Raw genomic sequence first — 20,181 nt, forward strand, 5'->3', positions numbered from 1 at the left:
CGTATATTAAAGAAGCCGTATAACAAATAAAATTACAGGATTCCGTTTTGTGACTGAGCTTTGTTCAGTTGTAGTGTTCGGTAGTGTTTAATCATAGATATTGGTGTATATTCATGAACACTGCATTAGGATGCTAATGTGACAACTAGAGTCCTGAAACATGTAGTAAGACAAGTTAGACAACATCTGCTCAATATTAGGAATGTGTGTAATACTCCTCTACAGCAAGAGCAGTCAGGTAAACACTCTAATAATGCAGTCAAGTGTGTATGATAACAACAGAGCTTGCACTGAACTTGACAGCCACTAATTGTAAATTGCTCTACATATCTACAACAATTATCATTATCAATAAAGCAAATCCATTACTGGATTAATAAAAAGTACACAAACTAGATGAATAAAAAAATGGAGATTTTAATTGAGAATAGGAATCTCTGAAAAAAACCACCAAACAAGAAGAGATTGCTTTAAATTATGCTGAAGTTCATTTCTCTTTGTTGGCAGTAAGGTAAACATTATGTAGAACTGAAACTAAATGTGTACACCACCTATAATGCACGTATATACAAAGCTCACATGCAGTTCAACTAATTAGCCCTACATGCTCATTATTTCACTATATGTACTTCAAAAATGGCATAGGATCATGTACTACTAGATGAATAAAAAATTGGATCTCTGAAAAAAGCCACCAAACAAGAAGGGATCGCTGGGGTGGTAATGTAAACCACAAATCCCTATTTTGACTCTCTGTCATAAATGTTTAGTTACATGTTTCAGTCATTTTGAAATAAGTCAAAATAGGGATTTTTGTGGTTTACATTACCACCCCCAGCGATCCCTTCCTGTTTGGTGGTTTTTTTCAGAGATTCCTATTCCCATTTTAAAATTTCCAATTTTTTATTCATCTAGTAGTACATGATCCTTATGCCATTTTTGAAGTACATATAGTAAAATAATGAGCATGTAGGGCTAATTAGTTGAACTGCATGTGATATTTGTATATACGTGCATTATAGGTGGTGTACACATTTAGTTTCAGTTCTACATAATGTTTACCTTACTGTCAACAAAGAGAAATTAACTTCAGCATAATTTAAAGCCAACTCAATTTGTAATTGATGGCAAATAAAGGTTCAGAACTTGTCCTATGATATGCACTTTCAGTTCTGATGTTGTAGTGACACGTATACCTTTTGCCATACAAAAACCCAGTTTTTAAATACCTACAGTATAATTGACCATTAAAGTAATGCATGATCCTTTAGAGTGAAAGAATGTAAGCAGGATTAGTGAGACAGTTGTGCACTTCCTCAGTGTAAACTACAGTATCTGCATGGTGTAAATGTGAAAGAAGCTTTTACCTACTATACAACACACTGGACCAACACACAGATAGACAAAATATGTTGTCAATTTGCCCGCCCTATCCCAAAAATGCCTGAAAAACTGAGCATAAGAGTTTGTAGATGAAGACATGCATGGAACAGATAGAACAAAAAGATGCATCAAAAATGTCCCAAAAGTGAAAAAAAAGGTTATGACCTATGCGGGGATTGAACCCAGGTTGGTTATAATAACTTGAGGTTAAGAGAGGTGCGCAAATCGCGACAGTTGTGTATCTGTGGTTTTGACAGGAATGTAGCTGAACTTTTCAGTGATCCTTCTCTACACCAGTGCCTTCATTGCCCTATAAGGAGCAGACATAAGCACATATTGATTTTCTACAACAACACTTGCGTTGCCAGATGATGGGCATTTAATTTTACTAAAATTCCATATTGATACGTGCTTTGCATACCAACATATGGTAAGCTAAAAGTTGAGTTTTAAAAAGGTGTGCACAAAAAAGGTATTGAGTAGAAAGAAAAAAAATCCTGCCAACATGTGGATTCAAAACCACAACCTCCTGCATGCTAGTCAACCGTTCTACCACTTGAACAGTATGTGCTGTGGTTTCAAATGTATTTACCCCTAGTTTTTCTCTATGCCTTGGACTTCTATACACTGTAGAGAACAAACAAAAGTATGCATCAACTCGCAATAATAAACTTGAAGTAGGCTGATGATGAGCGCTTCATGTTGGGAACATGATGTATTGATATGGGCAGTCCTAGGCAAGTAATCAGCCGGACAGACAGATTGACAGCTTTTCAGCTTTATATATGTAGATACACAATTTTAAACTGTTGTTAGTACAATAGTACTCTATTGTCTCATTGTATTTAGTTGGTATTTATATTTTTTATTTGATTACAGTCCAGTGGTACTAGAATTGTGATAATGAATGTATATGAAGAAGCAGCAAGACAGTTACTCTGTTTGGTATGTAAGTATTTTGTATATACATATGTTAAACATTTAATGGACATGTCTACTATGCATCTGCAAATTGAAGTAATACTGACTGGCTCATCTTAATATTATATCATAGGCACGTCGGCAGAACATGATTTATCCTAGGTTTGTCTGGATGACATATGGATGGTACAGTGAAGGCTGGTGGGAAGAAATAGGCAATGATATTAATAATAGATTTGTGGTTGACACAGACAATTGTACACTTGATGAGATGCAACAAGTAATTTACCGTTCCTTGTCCTTCCATCACTTCCCCCTACCTACTGAAGAGGAAAACGATAGTCCTACTGATGTTAATTATGTATGTAACTTACTAACTGGTTGTATTATATATGTACTGTGTGTCTTTATCCTAAACAGACACCTAATGAATTTTGGATGGAATATAGAAGCATATTGGATCAGCTTGGTTACCCCGGGGATGAGCCTATCACACAAGCAAGATATGTTTATGATGCAGTGTGGATGATTGCTCTTACGTTAAACCAATCCATCCCTGACATTGAAGACCATCTTGGCCTAACTCTGCAGAGCTTCACATATGACCATTCTGATATTACAGACATATTCATCAAAAGAATGTCTAATCTTACTTTCCGTGGTGTTTCTGTAAGTAAAATGTTAAGTATGCAGTGGCAAATCCAGGGTACGGGTGTAAAGCAAAATAATTTTGTCACTAAGCGGTGTGCGATAACAAATTTAAGTCCTTTTAGACATATCTCGATACTTCCTTTTGAACTTGTCTAAAATAATTGAAACAAATATGTATTTTAGTTAACTGCCAATAGTGTACCTTGAAAATGTTACAATTTGAAGAGTGTAAAGAAATGAAAAAAATTATAGTTTTAGAACTGTGCCTAAGTGGTGGGAGAATTGGAGGTGTCTGCACCATCAGATATTCTTTGGTATACAAGTTAATTTACAGAAATCACTAATAGGAATCAAGACACACGGTAGTGTGTCATGTGGCCAAGAAAGCCGGCGACCACACCATAAGTATATATATCAAGACACACGGTAGTGTGTCGTGCGGCCCAAGAAGCCGGCGCGTAACACCCGTGAGTATATTGACAGGAAGAAAGAAAACGCAATTTTCGCACCTCCGTAGCTCTGTGCTTCCTTGATGAAACAAAACGATTTTTGCTGTGGACATTCCCTCCAACTGCAGCACTCCACATTCCAAATTTGAGCGAAATCGCTTCGCGCGTTCCCGAGATATGCGACTTCAAAAATTAGCTCAGTTTCTTCGTTTTTTTTCTTCTTATTTTTCTTTTTCTTGTCGCACACTTACAAAAACTGCTATAAAACTCGAACGCCATATCCGATTGCCTTGAAATTTGGCACACAGAAGGGGGATATAAAGGCGCATCTCGGTACCAACTTTGGCTGGAATACGATAAACAAGCAAAGAGTTATGAGCGATTATTCACGAAAAATAACACCAATATGTTGTCACGCCTACAGGGTAAACCGCGTGTGGGAAGAAGCTGAAAATCGGTGGGTAAATAGGTTAACTATTGAACCTCAAACCTTTTGTGGTTTGAAAGAAATCGAGCTAAAAAACAGGAAGATACAACGAAAAAACCAACAGTGTGTAACAATTACGCAATCGAGATTAGCTACTATACAAAAACGACTGCTTGCCACGCCTACCAGATAAACCGCTTGGGGTAATGCTTTGAAAATCGTTGTACAGATGGAGTAATCATCTTAGAAAGGCTCATCAATGGTGTAGAAGAATCAGACTTAAAACCACGGAGTTATAACACGAAATCCAACTTAGTGCAGCAAGTGCGAGATCGAGATACTCTAATAGAGCAGTCACCCTGAAGAGAATTCAAGAGATCAGCTAGAAATAAGAAACCTGTATAGAGATCAGCTACACACAAGTCACCCTGTAGAGAGATCAGCTAGAAGAAGTTACCTTGTATGGAGTTCATGTAACTATGGAAAGAGATAGTTCAGCTAGAAAAAATCACCTTGTAGAGTTCAGCTACAAAGAAACCACCATGTAGAGAGTTCAGCTACAAACAAACCGCCCTGTGGAGAGATCAATAGAAGAAGTTACCTTGTAGAGAGTTCAGCAACAAAGAAACCATCATGTAGAGAGTTCAGCTACAAACAAATCTCCCTGTAGAGAGATTAGCTAGAAGAAGTTACCTTGTAGAGAGTTCAGCTACAAAGAAACCATCATATAGAGAGTTCAGCTACAAACAAATCTCCCTGTAGAGAGATCAGCTAGAAGAAGTTACCTTGTAGAGAGTTCAGCTTCAAACAAATCACCCTGTAGAAAGATCAGCTAGAAGAGGTCACCTTGTAGAGAGTTCAGTTACAAAGAAACCACCATGTAGAGAGCTCAGCTACAAACTAGAAACCTTGTAGAAACATCAGCTAGAAGAAGTTACCTTGTAGAGAGTTCAGCTACAAAGAAACCATTCTTTAAAGAGCTCAGCTGCAAACTGTACAGAATTCAGCTACAAATAAATCACCCTGTAGAAAGATGAGCTAGAAAAAGTTACCTTGTAGAGAGTTCAGTTACAAAGAAACCACCATGTAGAGAATTCAGCTACAAACTAGTGACCCTGTAATGGCATCAGCTAGAAGAAGTTACCTTGAGAGAGTTCAGCTACAAGGAAACCATTATTTAAAGAGCTCAGCTGCAAACAAATCACCTATACAGAATTCAGCTACAAACAAATCACCATGTAGAGAGATCAGCTAGAAGAAGTTATCTTGTAGATAGTTCAGCTACAAGCAAATCACCCAGTAGAGAGATCAGCTAGAAGAAGTTAACTTGTAGAGAGTTCAGCTACAAAGAAACCATCATTTAGAGAGTTCAGCTTCAAACAAATCACCTGTAGAGAGTTCAGCTACAAACAAATCTCCCTGTAGAGAGATCAGCTAGAAGAAGTTACCTTGTAGAGAGTTCAGCTACAAACAAATCACCCTGTGTTAGATCAGCTAGAAGAAGTCACCTTGTAGAAAGTTCAGTTACAAAGAAACCACCATGTAGAGAGTTCAGCTACAAACTAGTCACCTTGTAGAGACATCAGCTAGAAAAGTTACCTTGTAGAGAGTTCAGCTACAAACAAACCATTCTGTTTAGAGCTCAGCTGCAAACAAATCACCTGTACAGAATTCAGCTACAAACAAATCACCCTGTAGAGAGGTCAGCTAGAAGAAATTACCTTGTACATAGTTCAGCTACAAAGAAACCACCAAGTAGAGAGCTCAGCTGCAAAGAAATCACCCTGTAGAAAATTCAGCCACAAACAAATTGCCCTGTAGAATGATGTTAGAAGAAGTTACCTTTAGAGAGTTCAGCTACGAAACCATTCTGTAAAGAGCTCAGCTGCAAACAAATCACCTGTACAGAATTCAGCTACAAACAAATCACCCTGTAGAGAGATCAGCTAGAAGAAGTTATCTTGTAGATCGTTCAGCTACAAACAAATCACCCTGTAGAGAGATCAGCTAGAAGAAGTTACCTTGTAGAGATTTCAGCTACAAAGAAACCTCCATGTAGAGAGTTCAGCTGCAAAGAAATCACCCTGTATAAAATTCTGCCACAAACAAATTGCCCTGTAGAAAGATCAGTTAGAAGAAGTTACCTTGTAGATAGTTCAGCTACAAACAGATCTCCCTGTAGAGAGATCAGCTAGAAGAAATTACTTTGTAGAGAGTTCAGCTACAAAGAAACCACCATGTAGTGAGTTCAGCTGTAAAGAAATCATCCTGTAGAAAATGCAGCCACAAACAAATTGCCCTGTAGAAAGATCAGTTAGAAGAAGTTACCTTTTAGAGAGTTCAGCTACAAAGAAACCACCCTGTAGAGAGATCAGCTAGAAGAAGTTACCTTGTAGATCGTTCAGCTACAAACAAATCACCCTGTAGAGAGATCAGCTAGAAGAAGTTACCTTGTTGAGAATTCAGCTACACAGAAACCACCATGTAGAAAGTTCAACTGCAAAGAAATCACCCTGTTTAAAATTCTGCCACATACAAATTGCCCTGTAGAAAGATCAGTTAGAAGAAGTTACCTTGTAGAGAGTTCAGCTACAAAGAAACCATTTTGTAAAGAGCTCAGCTGCAAACAAATCACCTGTACAGAATTCAGCTACGAACAAATCACCCTGTAGAGAGATCAGCTAGAAGAAGTTACCTTGTAGATAGTTCAGCTACAAACAAATCTCCCTGTAGAGAGATCAGCGAGAAGAAATTACCTTGTAGAGAGTTCAGCTGCAAAGAAATCACCACTGCCCAAATTTCAAGGCAATAGCTCTTTCCAATCTGAAGTTATCAATTGTCAAAGTTGGCAAATTGGATGTGTGTGGAAGGCCCCTTTTCGCAAATCCGGTCACATATGTATTATATATATAATTTGTACATTTACTGATAAAATATTTAAAGTACATCTATTTCATCTTTTCTTCTTCCTGTAGTAAAGAAAAAAAACATAGGTTAAAATAGTCCCAAAGCTGGCCTATGGCCAGCTTTGGGGTATACAAATACAAAAAGAAATGAAATCTAATCCAAAACAGCCAAGCTGTAAAAAAGTGTGCAGCCCTCAGAAAGGCTATGGTGAAAAAAGATGTGAAATCCAAGGTGGCGGCCAAGAAATGGCTGTGATGGTAGGTTAATGGTAAAAATTTTAATAACGACAATTCAGGTGAATTTTTGTGCCGCTTCACAAAATTTACCTGAATTGTCATTATTAAAATTTTTACCATTAACCTACCATCACAGCCATTTCTTGGCCGCCACCTTGGATTTCACATCTTTTTTCACCATAGCCTTTCTGAGGGCCGCACACTTTTTTACAGCTTGGCTGTTTTGGATTAGATATATATTAACAGGAAGAAAGAAAACAGCTTTTTCATGCATGCATAACTCCATGGCCCCTTCTCCAAAGCACAATATTTTTGCGTTATGGCTGTCCCCCAGGTAGGGTACGCCACACAGCAAATTTGATTAGACTCACAATAGCCATTTGCGAGATGTGGACATTGGAAATTTTGTTTTAATTTCTTTGTTTTCTTCTTCTCATGCCTACAGGGGCTTCAATTTCTTTTCGCACACTTTGAAAAAATTGCTATAAAAAGCAAACGTGTAACTCAATTGCCTTGATCTTTGGCACAAATGAACAGTGGATTCATGTACCAAGTTTGTTGTGAATTTGAGGAATATTCAAGGAGTTGTGAGCATCTATTAACATAAAAAAAAATCAAACTTCTGTAACGGCTACAGGATAAACCGAATATAAAACTAACTTGAAAATTGGTGTGTAGATAGGCTGATCATCATAGCAATGCCTTTTGATAGTTTGAATAGCAATAGAGTTACAGCGACAAAGTTATAAAGCGAAAACCAAGCAAGTGTAAAATCGCAGGATTGAGATACTCTAATAAAGCAGTCACCGTGGGGTAAAAAAGGTGTGCAAAAATGTCAAAAAAACTTACTAGAGTTCGAACCAGGGACCTCCAAACCTAACACCTGCATCCTTGACCACTGAACCACTGCTACCTTGGCTGATCACTTAATTTGTGTTTTATAAATGAAATTTCTAGTTGAAATCTGCTTATAGTCAAACGTTTGTAATTTCATAGATCTACCAATAGAAGTACTAGATTGTTCTATATAAAACATTCTATGTATGTTCTATTAGAAGTCCTCAAAAAAATGTGCACTCTATTAGTGTATTACAATAATATTATCAAATATTGAATTAAAAATACATTTATAAGCCTGTCTTCAATAATCATCATTGTATCTACATAGAAAAGAAGAAATGTGAGTAACAACAAACCTCAAACTCAGCCATAGGCTGGTTTTGGGCCTTATAAAGTACAAAAATAAATGAAATCCACACAAAAACAGCCAAGCTGTGAAAAAGTGGTGCGGCCTTAAAAAGCCTGAATGAAAAAAAACTTGTGAAATCAAAGGTAGCGGCCAAGAAATGGCTATGTTTGTACTAAAAAATTTTAATAATGGCTGTGTGCATGTTAAAATTTATTAGCATTAACATCATTGCAGCCATTTCTTGGCCGCTACCTTTGATTTCACAACTTTTTTCACCCAGTATTTTTAAGGCTGCACCACTTTTTCACAGCTTGGCTGTTTTTGTGTGGATACATACTTACCGTATTATTTTCAACTAATCTATCATACCTGAGGCTGAACCATCCCCTTAGAAACTGCTAAAGTTCTTACCATATTAAGCACACCTCTAAAAATAATTATCATTTTATTGGTGTTCAGTTCTTTTATGCAACTTTTATAACTGCCTTGAAAAACTCTAAGCTATATGATGACAAAATGATTTAACTGTGAAGCAATATTTTCATGTCACATTTCATAGTCTGTGGGTTGTATAGTTACCATGAGTAAAACCCCTATTTTAAAGGTCTGGGTCTGCCACTGATGTGTGTGTGAGTGAGTGCGTGCGTGCGTGCGTGCGTGCGTGCGTGCGTGCGTGAGTGCGTGCGTGTGTGTGTGTGACCGTTACTGTCACTGTCACTGTACTACAATGTTTAGGGGAAAGTAATTATAAAAAACAGAGAACGTCAACCAAACCTTAGGATAGAACAGTATCAAATGAGTAAGTTTTTTGTGTGTTTTGTGTGCAGTTGTACGTGTATGTAATTCTTATTATTGTACTCATCTAAATATACCAACTAAATGTTTTGGAACTGTCTATACAATTTATGTTCTAAGACAATGGTGTATGCATAATTATAGTTTTATGACTGTATCATTGTCATGTACAGTAGGTGAAACAGGGAGAGTTGATAGCATTCCAGTTGCCATGTTGTCTGATGATGGAACATTTCATTTCAGCAACAATATGTCATTAAGTGACATTTGGCCAGGTATGTAACTTGTATAGTATATAGCAAAATCAGTATTACACATTACTAAAGGATATTCATCTGTTTGTGTGGCAGGGGGGTAGGTCATGATGCGTGCATGATGTGTGAATACGTAATGAATATTGCGCAAGTACAAAAATATTTCACGTGAGCTGAATGGTCTCTGTACAAAAAGTGTGCATTGGGGCATGATACATATTTCAATTCTACTCAGTTTGCTTTACAATGGTGTGAATCACGGTATAAAAATGCTGCCGTTATAGAGTAAGTAAACATACAGTGGTAACGATGTGTGGTGGTCATGACTTTCATGTTAACAGTAGCAGTAATCATCATTGATTACAGTACAACCATTGTTGTGTGATTTATTACTTTCAGCAGATAATACGACTATGTTTAATAAAAATATTTTTGTTAGCGCTTTGTAGTGCACGTGGTCTTGTCCTACCCCCCTGGTTTGTGTGGAACGGAGGGCTTATTTGACTGGCAAACTTTCTCCATCTTCCCACACTTGTGACATTTGACAGTTTGGAGCGAACACTGGGATGGGCCATGACCACGTTGACCACATCCGTAGCAAACAAAACCTGTTCTCTTATCACTCAGCAAATGTATGTCTCCTAACTTCCCTGTTCCTGCTTGGTTTATCCCCCGCATCTCATGAACGTTTTGTACAGTTCACTCTGTGTCTTGAGCTAGTTCAAGTGCTTTCTTCAAATCCAGTGACAATTCAGTTAGCAAATGACATTGAATTTCTTCATCATTAATGCTACAGACAAGATAATCCCTAAGCATTGTTTCCAAACTGTTTCCAAAACTACAAAACTGTGCCAATCCATGCAACTCTGATGCATAAGTTACTCTTTGCGGAGAACTCTTGTATTGAAGCAGTATTGTCTTACTATCTCTGAAGGAGCCAGTTTGCAGTGTTTCGTTAATGCATGTTTGTACCAGGCTTTGTCACCAGGTTTCGCCAGGGCAATTAAGCTCTTCAACAGTTTATAAGCTTGCGGACCAATCACAACAAAAAAGAAAATGTCTTTTTTCTGCTCATCTTTGATCCCATTAGCTAACTATACTATTTGGGATCAATCACACAACCAAAACAATGTGTACAACATTAATAATCACATGACCATCGTGCTAATACAATTATGTCTGTGTGCATGTGCAAGGCTAATAATAGTCTGTTCACACCACATCCCCCTTTCTTTGGCTATAAATTAACCGGTTTGGAGGGCATATATTTGTCCAGTCCGTAAGTGGGTGATATCCACAGTAAGGGATGGAATTCTCTTTGAACACTCTCATTTGGGCATTTGAGGTCCACACATATTCAAACTTGTCCTTAAGCTTTTGGGACCACCACTATACCACCACACCATGGCGAGGGGTCACGAACTGGGGAGATCACATCCAACAATTCTATCCGATTAAGTTCATCTTGCACCTTACTGTGTAAAGGCAGTGGCACATTCCAGCCTGGCTGTGTGGAGAGTAAACAGTTTGGCATCTTTTATCAGTCCTCCTCCCCAAATATGCTAAGACCACGAAAAAGCTGGGGATATTGTTTCTGGATCTCACTTGCTCTGAGCTGCAATGAATCTAATCTCGATACCAGGTTCAGTGAGGTGATAGCAGGTAGCCCCAATATGTTGCACTTTAGGCCTTTTACTACAAATACATTCTGCTTGCAGGAAACATGCTTGAAAGTGAGACTTGCTGTAAATTGTCCTAATACTGTAAGAGGGGACCATTCAATCTCCTAGCAGTCTTCTCTATTGGCATTTGAAGGTAACTTCACTATTTGCTGAAACCTCTGCCCCTGTGTCAATTTTAAACGTGACTGGCAAATCATTTACCCTCAACCGGACTTCTGACAAACTCTGGTCTGCATTGTTTCTGCTGTAGTAAGGGATTCTTTGGGTCTAGCATGAAGATCGCTTCTATTTTGTCTGACAATTTCAGAGGATGTCTGAACTTCTGTTTCTAGTCTCTTGTGCTACCTTTCCTGGTACAGGGTCGGTGCCTTCCCTGGTGGTAACAAATACAGGTTGATCTTCATTGAAACTTGGCAGTTCACTGGCTCTATGCTGCCGGTCAAAAATTTTCTTTTGTAAAACTTTCATCAATTTTCTGAGGTCAGGCCATTTGGGAACTAATGTCTCTTCAGGTACAGGTAGAGTGAAGCGAATTGGTCTGCTCATTAACAGTTGGGCTGGAGACAGTCTTACACCATGAGAGCAGAGTTGATTGGTATGACAAGAGGACTACATTGGGATCACAATTGCAAGCTTTTCATTGTTTTAATAGCTCATTCTGTTTCCCCATTCTCTTGGGGATGGTAGGGGCTGCTTGTACAGCGTTGGAAGTTGTACTCTGTAGCGAAGTACTTGAACTCCTGGGAAGCATATTGTGGGTCATTATCTGAGCAGGAGCTTATGAGCTGCCGAAGGCGGTGAAGGAGCATGAAACTGAGTTCCATGACAATCCGAATTACGTCACTGCGTTTGCTTTACATCACATGCAAATGGCACTCCAGCCGCACTAATTGAAGTCAAAGTAGAGACGAGTTCGCCACTATCAAAGAAGAGAAAGACCTCAAGAAAGACTCGGTCATCTTCACCATCGCCATGTGTCACTGGTCACGTGCAATTTCGTATACGGCTTCAAATAATGATATTTTATTTCCTTATATGGAAACTAATCAGCGATTGATTTGGATTGTGATGGCACCTGGCAGGCAGTGTAAGTTTCATGCTCCTTCACTGCCTTCGGCGGCTCATAAGCTCCTGATCTGAGATAACCACATCAGGTATACCATACCTTGCAAAGATTGACTTCATGGCAGAAACAACACTCCTCGTAGTGGTAGCTGATAGTTTGGCTATTTCAATATATATATATATATATATATATATATATTGAGTAGTAATCTACTAGTAGTAGGTATGCAGTACCTTTGAACCCAAACAAGTCAGTTCCAAATTTTTCTCATGGACAGTTTGGCAATGTGGATAGGATCATGGGCTCACTGCAATGCTGGAATTCCTTGCAATTCTGTATCATCATACTGATCTGTTGTGACATCCCTGGCCACCAAACTGATTCAGAGGCACAAAGTCGACATTTCACAATTCCCTGGTGACCATGTTGGATGTGACACAGAATAATTATCATGTTGAAGCACTGTGGGAATTACAAGTCTATTGCCTCATTACAATAATCAATTATGACAATTCACTATGTATACATCAGTAATGTTTAAGTGTACCTGTGATAGTGTGTTTGGCAAGCCATCCTTCTTGGCATAATTGTATCACTTTGGACAAAACAGGGTTCTCACTTTGTGCTAAACATATACTCTCTAGTCAATCAGAGCTTGCCAGAAGTGATTCCACTAATGTAGAGATGAATTGTTTGGCTTCTGTAGATCAATGGGCTCAGAGACTTCACTTCTTAAGGGGGCTCTAGAGAAGGTATCAGCAGTGAGTAAAGCTTTCCCAGCAACATGAACTATACTGTAGTCATATCGCATTAAATGTAAATGAAATCGTAAAACCCTTGGGGGTAATTCTTCCTCCAAACAGTGAAATCAGTGGCTTGTGGTGTATTAATGACCTCCCCAACAAATACATAGAAATTTTTCACAAGCCCAGCACTTCCTTTTCAATTTGCGCATAGCACATTTCTGTCTTAGTCATGGTGCAGAAAGCAAAGGAGACGGCTCACCACTCTGGATTGCTTTCTGATAACTGCCCCCAAACCAAAAGAAGATGCATCTGCATACACCATATATCAGCAGTAGGGTCATACAACACGAGAAGTGGAGTGTTTATCAATGTTTCCTTAACCTTTGTGAAGGCTTCACTCTGACTTGGTCCCCAAGAGTATGTGTGTTTGGAACTGAGTAGCTCAGTTAAACGCTTTATCAGATCAGCACTGCAGGGAATGAATTTGGATAGCTGGTTGGTCATACTGACAAAATACTGCATTTCTGACACATTTGTGTTTATGAAGAATTGCATTTGTCTTAGCTGGATCAGCTACTACACCATTGCGGTTTATAATGTGTCCCAGGGATTTTAATTCTGGCTTAGAAAACTCACTTTTCCCTGGGTTTAGGGTTACTCCTGCAAAAACCAAGCACTTCAATACAGCCTCTAAATGTGCATCATGCTCTCCTTGCATGATTCTTGCCAGATATCTGAACATCATCTATCATACAAACCACTCCTGGCAGTCCCTGTATCACTGAGCTCATGTGGTGTTGGAACAATTCCACGGCACTGGTGATTAATGTAGTTAATGGACATGACCTTCTGGTGAGTGGTATTTGCCAGAACCCACTGTTGGCATCCAATTTTGTAAATACTTGGGCCCTGAGAATTTCTTCTGAGCTCTGTCAGCCACTGTGTCTGCTGTCTTGTAGTGACAGCACCGAGAAAATTATCATCCTGCTGGGGTTAATCTAGGGGGGGAGGGAGGGGGCACAGGCCCCCCTGGGTTAGCTATTTCCCCCCCCCCCCCCCCCCCCCTAGGTTTATACCTAAAGCCTTGAGAAATGGAAAGGTTTAATTGATCCCAAAGTTGTATAATCCAATGGTCAATATTCAATCGCAGTAAAATTTCACCAAAATTGCATATATTTACACCTATATTTTCAAAATTTTCCTGGGGGAGCATGCCCCCAGACTGGTTGAGCCCTGATTTAAATTCCTCCTCTTTAATGTCTTCTATGAGGTATGTTACAAGCTGTTTATGGCAACAATTGGACAGCCTAAAAGTTGCCAAAATTGGCAACTTCAGGCCACCCAAAGTTGCCAATATTGCCAATATAAGTTTCCAAAACTGGCAACTTTTAGACTGTTGTTATAATTGCCAAAAACAACAGCTACTGCACACGCTTTTATACAATTGCCATTTTTGGCAATTCTAAGAATTCGTCACACAAAATTACCAATTGTGGATAACCGAATACCACAATCAAATTCTCTATCATCTTTTATAAAAGAAAGTACATTTATTGCCAAGTTTGGATACTTTTGAGCGTCATTTGTGGTTACTCAAAGAAACACAAAAGTTGCCAATATTGGCAATTTTGGGTTGCCTGAAGTTGCCAATATAGTCAACTTTGGGCGGCCTGAAGTTGCCAATATTGGCAACTTTGGGTTGCCGAAGTTGGCAACTTTGGGTGGTCTGAAGTTGCCATGACACTTACAGTTTACCGGTATTAAGCATGAAAGTGAGCATTACAGTGTTAAAGTTCACAAAGCTGCTAACTTAACTATGCTTACTTTAGAGGAACTGTTATAATGATGCCTGAAAGTATTTAAATATGATTACTAGCAATATTATCAGTGGATGCCAGGTAGCTAGCTATACATTCACTTTAAAAGTAGCAGTAGGAATATAGCTATGTAGCAAACTTATGATTTGAATGTGAATTGACCAAAATGCGATAAAATGGACAAAGTCATAAGAATATCTTGCTACAAATCATGCTATATAGCTACAAATCAAGGTGCTAATTTTATGCATGTCCATACAGATTGCACTTTCATCGGCATCTTCACTCAGGTTCGAAATGCTATGATCATTATAAATTTGCAACATTCATGATTTTTGTAGCCTCCATTATATTAATCCAACATAGCTCTATCTTTTGTACATACTTACACATTGTAGTTTATCAACCAAATTTATTATACAGCAAATACATCTGCTATTCTGTAATACCAGCTCTCTGTGGAGCATCAGTGCACTACACCTGTTCAAGTTCTCAATTTTCTTAGTTAAAATTGAGTTGTATTGCCGGAATGCAGAATGGATAGGTACAAGCACAGTTTGTGGATGTTCAAGCTACCAAATTTGGGCTATAGTTTTCAGTTTTGGGGCAACTTTTGGCTTGCTTCCAAAAGTAGCCTAAAGTGGAAACCTCAGAAAACTGCCGAAACTGGCAATTTGTAAGTAATACAATAGTTTAGCAACTTTTAAAAGTTGCCAAATGTGGAAACTTTTATTTGCAAGAAATTGCCAGAAGTGGTAATTTTAGTATGCATGAACAGTCCAATAGTGGGCATCAAATTTTGCCATTTTTGCAAACTAGATCCCACAATTGATTTATTCATTGGTCTTCATAAAAAAGAGTACATTTATTGCCAGAATTGGTAGTTTTGAGCACCATCTTAAACTGCCAAATTTGGAAACCATCAGCAGTTTCAGGCTTGGCAACTTTTTGATGGTTTCCAAAAGTTGCCAAAGTTAGATAGAAACTTAGTTACCAAAACTTGCCAAAACTGACAAATTCTTAGCAGTCCTATAGCTTTGCATTACACTGCTTTTATAAAGTTGCCAAAAGTGGTAACTTTTGTTTGCAAGAAGTAGCCAAAATTGGCAATTTTTAGGCTGTCCAATAATTTCCTAAATTGGCCTTGTAACATACCTGCTTCTATTGGATGGGTTGAGTCTTCATGCAGTTCCACCATATCTGTAGTTGTTCTCTTTGACTAGCACATACTACCGTAGTGACCCTGCTTGCAGCATTTATAGCAGACAACATCTCATGCAGGACATCTAACTCTTGAGTGCTTGTATTAGTCTGTACCCTTCCTATATACAATGTGTACAGTTTTTAACAAAGGATTCAGCATGTGTTGATATACTCACTGATTTCTTTGCAAGATTTCTACGTTTGTATACCTAATGTCCTCTAGGTCATTTGTGGGTAGCGCTTCTGATTTGTCCTTCAAAATCTCTTGCTGTTGACCAATAGCTTCCTCTTTTAGTTTTGGCCAGTTCCAGAGTTACCTTAGGATCCATTTGAAATTGCTGAGAAAGATGTTGATCCCTAATGCCAACCATTAATCTGTCACAAATCATCTCTGACTTCAATTCTGGTAATTGCATGTTTCCACAAGGTGATATAACGTGGTGATGTACTGTTCGGCACTTTGGCCATCCAGCTGTGCTCTCTTGTTAAAATGTCACCCATTCAAAAGTTACATTTTGTTGGACCTTAATGAACGCATCAAACTTTGCTAAAACATCATCAAACTTCTTCCACTCCTCTTCTGTTATATTTGTAGAAGTCAGAACGTCATCTGCCTCTTCGTCTAAACAATAAAGTAACATACTGACTTAGTATGACTCACTGCTGCTTGAAAGGCCAGATGCTTTGCAAAATTGTTGGAAGCGTTTCTTCCATCTTGGCCATTCGTCTGGTTCTTTAAAGTTAAGCAGTTTGCAGGGGGGAGAGATCAATATTCATAGTAGCCATAAGTCTTTATCAGTAGGGTGCTGTTTATCCCACTTCCAACACCATATACTATTCGGGATCAGTCACACAACCAGGCAATGTGTACAACATTAGTAATCATGTGATCATTGTGCTAATACAATTATGTCTGTGTCCATGCGTAAGGCTAATAATAGTCTATTCATACCTCACTAACTAAAAGTAATTCAATCATGCAGCATACTGTGACTATACTTTTTTCCTTTGCAAAATTCCCCAGTGCTTCCAATGTAGGCAGCCATCCTCATCACCAAATTGTTATAAGTTACTAACATCGACTAAAGCACGAACACACAATAGCACACTTCACTTAGATTACACCATAAGATTCTAATTAAATGGAAACCATGCAACATACATTACATATTCACATAAGCAAATCAACTACAGCTAACAGATAGTTTGGTCTACCACACAGACTAACAGCAGCAAAAATTTTCAGTACATCTCTAGTATTAAGAAAATTTCCCCTCCGAAATGTCTTGCAATGATGAATGGCTTAGAAAAAGCTTGAATCTGATGTTCTTGACTTGTTTACAACCCTTGATGCAAGCAAAGCTGGTGCTATTGTTCTAAAATCCTTAAACACTGTGCACGACCACTACTTTAAATAAATTGCCACTTTTTTCATACGAGTTTATCCTGCAACACTTTACTATGCAATTGGTTGGCATACTGAGCCATACTCATTGTGTTGTCCCAGTTTTTAGATTGGGTGACAGATCCTCAATGTGCAATTACAGACCAATTTTGCTGTTATGCATCAATACCTCTCTAAGGTTCCTGGAAAAAGTACAACATGATAGATCATGTGCGACAGCATTCCACTAAACATCAATTCAGTTTTGTTCCTAAGAGATTGACTTTACAACAATTATTAGCATTTGCTGGAAAAGCTGTTGTGTTGTATATATGGATTTCAGAAAAGCCTTTGATTCTGTTTCTCATGATCATCTACTAAGTTCTATTGTTTTATTGGAATAGTTGGAACAGTATTTCAAGCATAGTGAAGTATCATTACCAATGCATGAAAATTGGAGATTCATTCTCAGATTTATGTAATGTTCTATCAGGGGCCGGTGGAGTGTCCTAGGACTTTACTGTTTGTCATATTTATTAATGATCTACCTGAAAGATTCATTTTCAGTTCCATTCCAAGTGTACATATGATCAGATCCACTGATGATACAAAGAAATTTCAAACTGACATCAACAATGCTTCTGATTAGAGTATCACATCAAACCTACTCTTTAATGAATCCTAATTTTGTTCATCTTTATTTCTGGCCAAAAGACACAACTGCAACAGGTCATTCAATATACGCCATCAATTGAAATGCCTATAACAACATAAGGACATGTTATAGAACTATGCATGGGCGAGATCAAAGGGAAAAGTGTACTTTAAATTTCATAAAGTACACTTTAGGGCAAACAATGCTTTATTGACCACAAAGAGTGCTTTATTGTACTGCAAAGAGTGTTTTATTCGTACAACAAAGCACTCTTTGAGATGCAATAAAGCACTCTTTGTGGTCAATAAAACACAGTTGCCCACATCCCTTAGTGCAGGCTGATAGCCCGCAGCGCTCACGCCAGTATGACTAATCACCCAAGCCGGTGAAGGCTGATAGCCTCACCGCGCTGAGTGATCAATCACCCCAGCCAATTTGAGTTCTACATCTGGATTGCTTTTGTAGACATACCTAATTGCTTCGATGATGGGTGAAAGAAGGTAACGTTGCTGTTACATTTGTTGGTGTAAACAGACAAGTCCTGGAGATATCATGGAAATACTTCACCATGTGTCACAATATAGAATCAATTGTGGGTTTTGACTAAAACCTGCTAAAATATGTGATGAACGTCTACTATGCCAAACTGAACTACACATGAGTTACTTTATTAAACTAATTTAGGCTGCTAATTTGTGTAACGTGTGTTAATTATGAGTCCTAGTGTATGGTGAAGCTACACAACTAGAAAGTTCCATAAATCATTTAAAGTATTGCCTTGCTTGTGCTATATGAAAAATAAAGCACTTGTCACTTGGCCTTGATGCTAATAATATAAAACACTCAACTTCGCCTTGTGCTTTATTAGCATCTCGGCCGCGCGCCTCGTACTCGCAGCAATGCTTTAACATATACGTATAACACTTTCGCTGGTCAGCACATTACAAATCTATCACTGCCAAAGCTTATCAAACTTTAGGACTGATCAGGAGAACTTTTAAAGTCAACTGTATAGAAGCTAAGAAACTACACTGGTACAATCCTGACTAACTACTTTTCCGAGATATGGAGACCTCAGAAGATATCACAACATTAGAATGTATACAAAAAAGAGCCACTTAAATGACTACAATTCACATAGAAATCTAGGCTGTAACAATTAAATCTTCTGCCACTGATATGTATATCTATAAACTCAATGATCTAATGTTTCTTAGCACTTGGTTGTGTAATTATTACTAGGCCCCGGGACACAAAGTAGAGATCCCACACATATGCCTAAAATTCTGCCTTTAAAAATCATCCTAGAAACATCTTACATGATGAAAATCACCTATACGAAATAATAGTACATCATTAGAACCTTACAGGCGGCTGAATATAGAATTTTTTAAATCACTGAAACTCAATTTTTTGCCTGCCTGCCTGCCTGCCTGCCTGCCTGCCTGCCTGCCTGCCTGCCTGCCTGCCTGCCTGCCTGCCTGCCTGCCTGCCTGCCTGCCTGCCTGCCTGCCTGCCTGCCTGCCTGCCTGCCTGCCTGCCTGCCTGCCTGCCTGCCTGCCTGCCTGCCTGCCTGCCTGCCTGCCTGCCTGCCTGCCTGCCTGCCTGCCTGCCTGCCTGCCTGCCTGCCTGCCTGCCTGCCTGCCTGCCTGCCTGCCTGCCTGCCTGCCTGCCTGCCTGCCTGCCTGCCTGCCTGCCTGCCTGCCTGCCCGTGTCCAAGTTCACCCAGCAGGATATTGATCTAGGAAAACTTGTTTACTCACATACCAGGCCAGTCCAATACTCTATAGAAGATTGTTTTGATTTCAAATTAATGGTGGAAGAATATAGTGGTGATAATGGCACGTTCTGTGTAAAGATTATGATAGAAGATAGCATAAAAGGTGCAGAATTGCTTTGTTAAACACTGAGCAACTACTACTTACTATTTTTGTATGAAAAATTCTAGTCACCGCACAATAAAATATTCTAATAGAGCAGTCACACATAGCTAACTTGAGAGGTGTGTAAATTGTATGGCAATTATCGGTATCTGTATCGGTGAAAATTTACAGCTAGGTATCAGTATCAGATCAGTAGGTGTTTTTGTATCATTGGAACCCTAGATATAACACTTCTTATTGTTTTACTGTGATTTAATATCATGCACTACTCCAGCTTGTTTCAGTACTTTTTATCGATGTGCTATGTGGTCCCTACTCTAGTTAAAAATTCCAATTTTTTGTGTACTTGTTTGTTAACTTTTTTTGTAAATAATTATTATGACTGGTGACCCATGCATACTGCATCAAAAAACAGAAATGGCGCTGTGCGCCTCAGCTATTAATTATCATCTGAAAAGTGAAGTATCCATTATGCTTCGTTGTCAGCTATGTTCAACCCGTTACACAGCAGTACGAATCAATAACTGTGCGAA

At 38.7% G+C, this 20,181-nt stretch overlaps 1 protein-coding gene across 4 annotated transcripts in view; it reads left to right on the forward strand.

Annotated features, from left to right (window-relative positions):
• Nucleotides 1-20,181, forward strand: part of LOC136268802 (gamma-aminobutyric acid type B receptor subunit 2-like) — a 46,366-nt gene that overhangs the window by 24,488 nt on the left and 1,697 nt on the right. For 3 of the 4 annotated variants that reach the window (XM_066064264.1, XM_066064266.1, XM_066064267.1), the window contains 5 exons: nucleotides 2,263-2,328; nucleotides 2,438-2,665; nucleotides 2,725-2,973; nucleotides 8,899-8,962; nucleotides 9,132-9,233. In XM_066064264.1, coding sequence (XP_065920336.1) covers nucleotides 2,263-2,328; nucleotides 2,438-2,665; nucleotides 2,725-2,973; nucleotides 8,899-8,962; nucleotides 9,132-9,233 — 709 coding nt within the window. The remainder of the gene's footprint in view (nucleotides 1-2,262; nucleotides 2,329-2,437; nucleotides 2,666-2,724; nucleotides 2,974-8,898; nucleotides 8,963-9,131; nucleotides 9,234-20,181) is intronic. The other variant, XM_066064265.1, reaches the window with a different exon arrangement.

The sequence above is a fragment of the Dysidea avara genome, chromosome 10 (assembly GCF_963678975.1).
Source record: "Dysidea avara chromosome 10, odDysAvar1.4, whole genome shotgun sequence".
NCBI classification, from domain to species: domain Eukaryota; kingdom Metazoa; phylum Porifera; class Demospongiae; order Dictyoceratida; family Dysideidae; genus Dysidea; species Dysidea avara.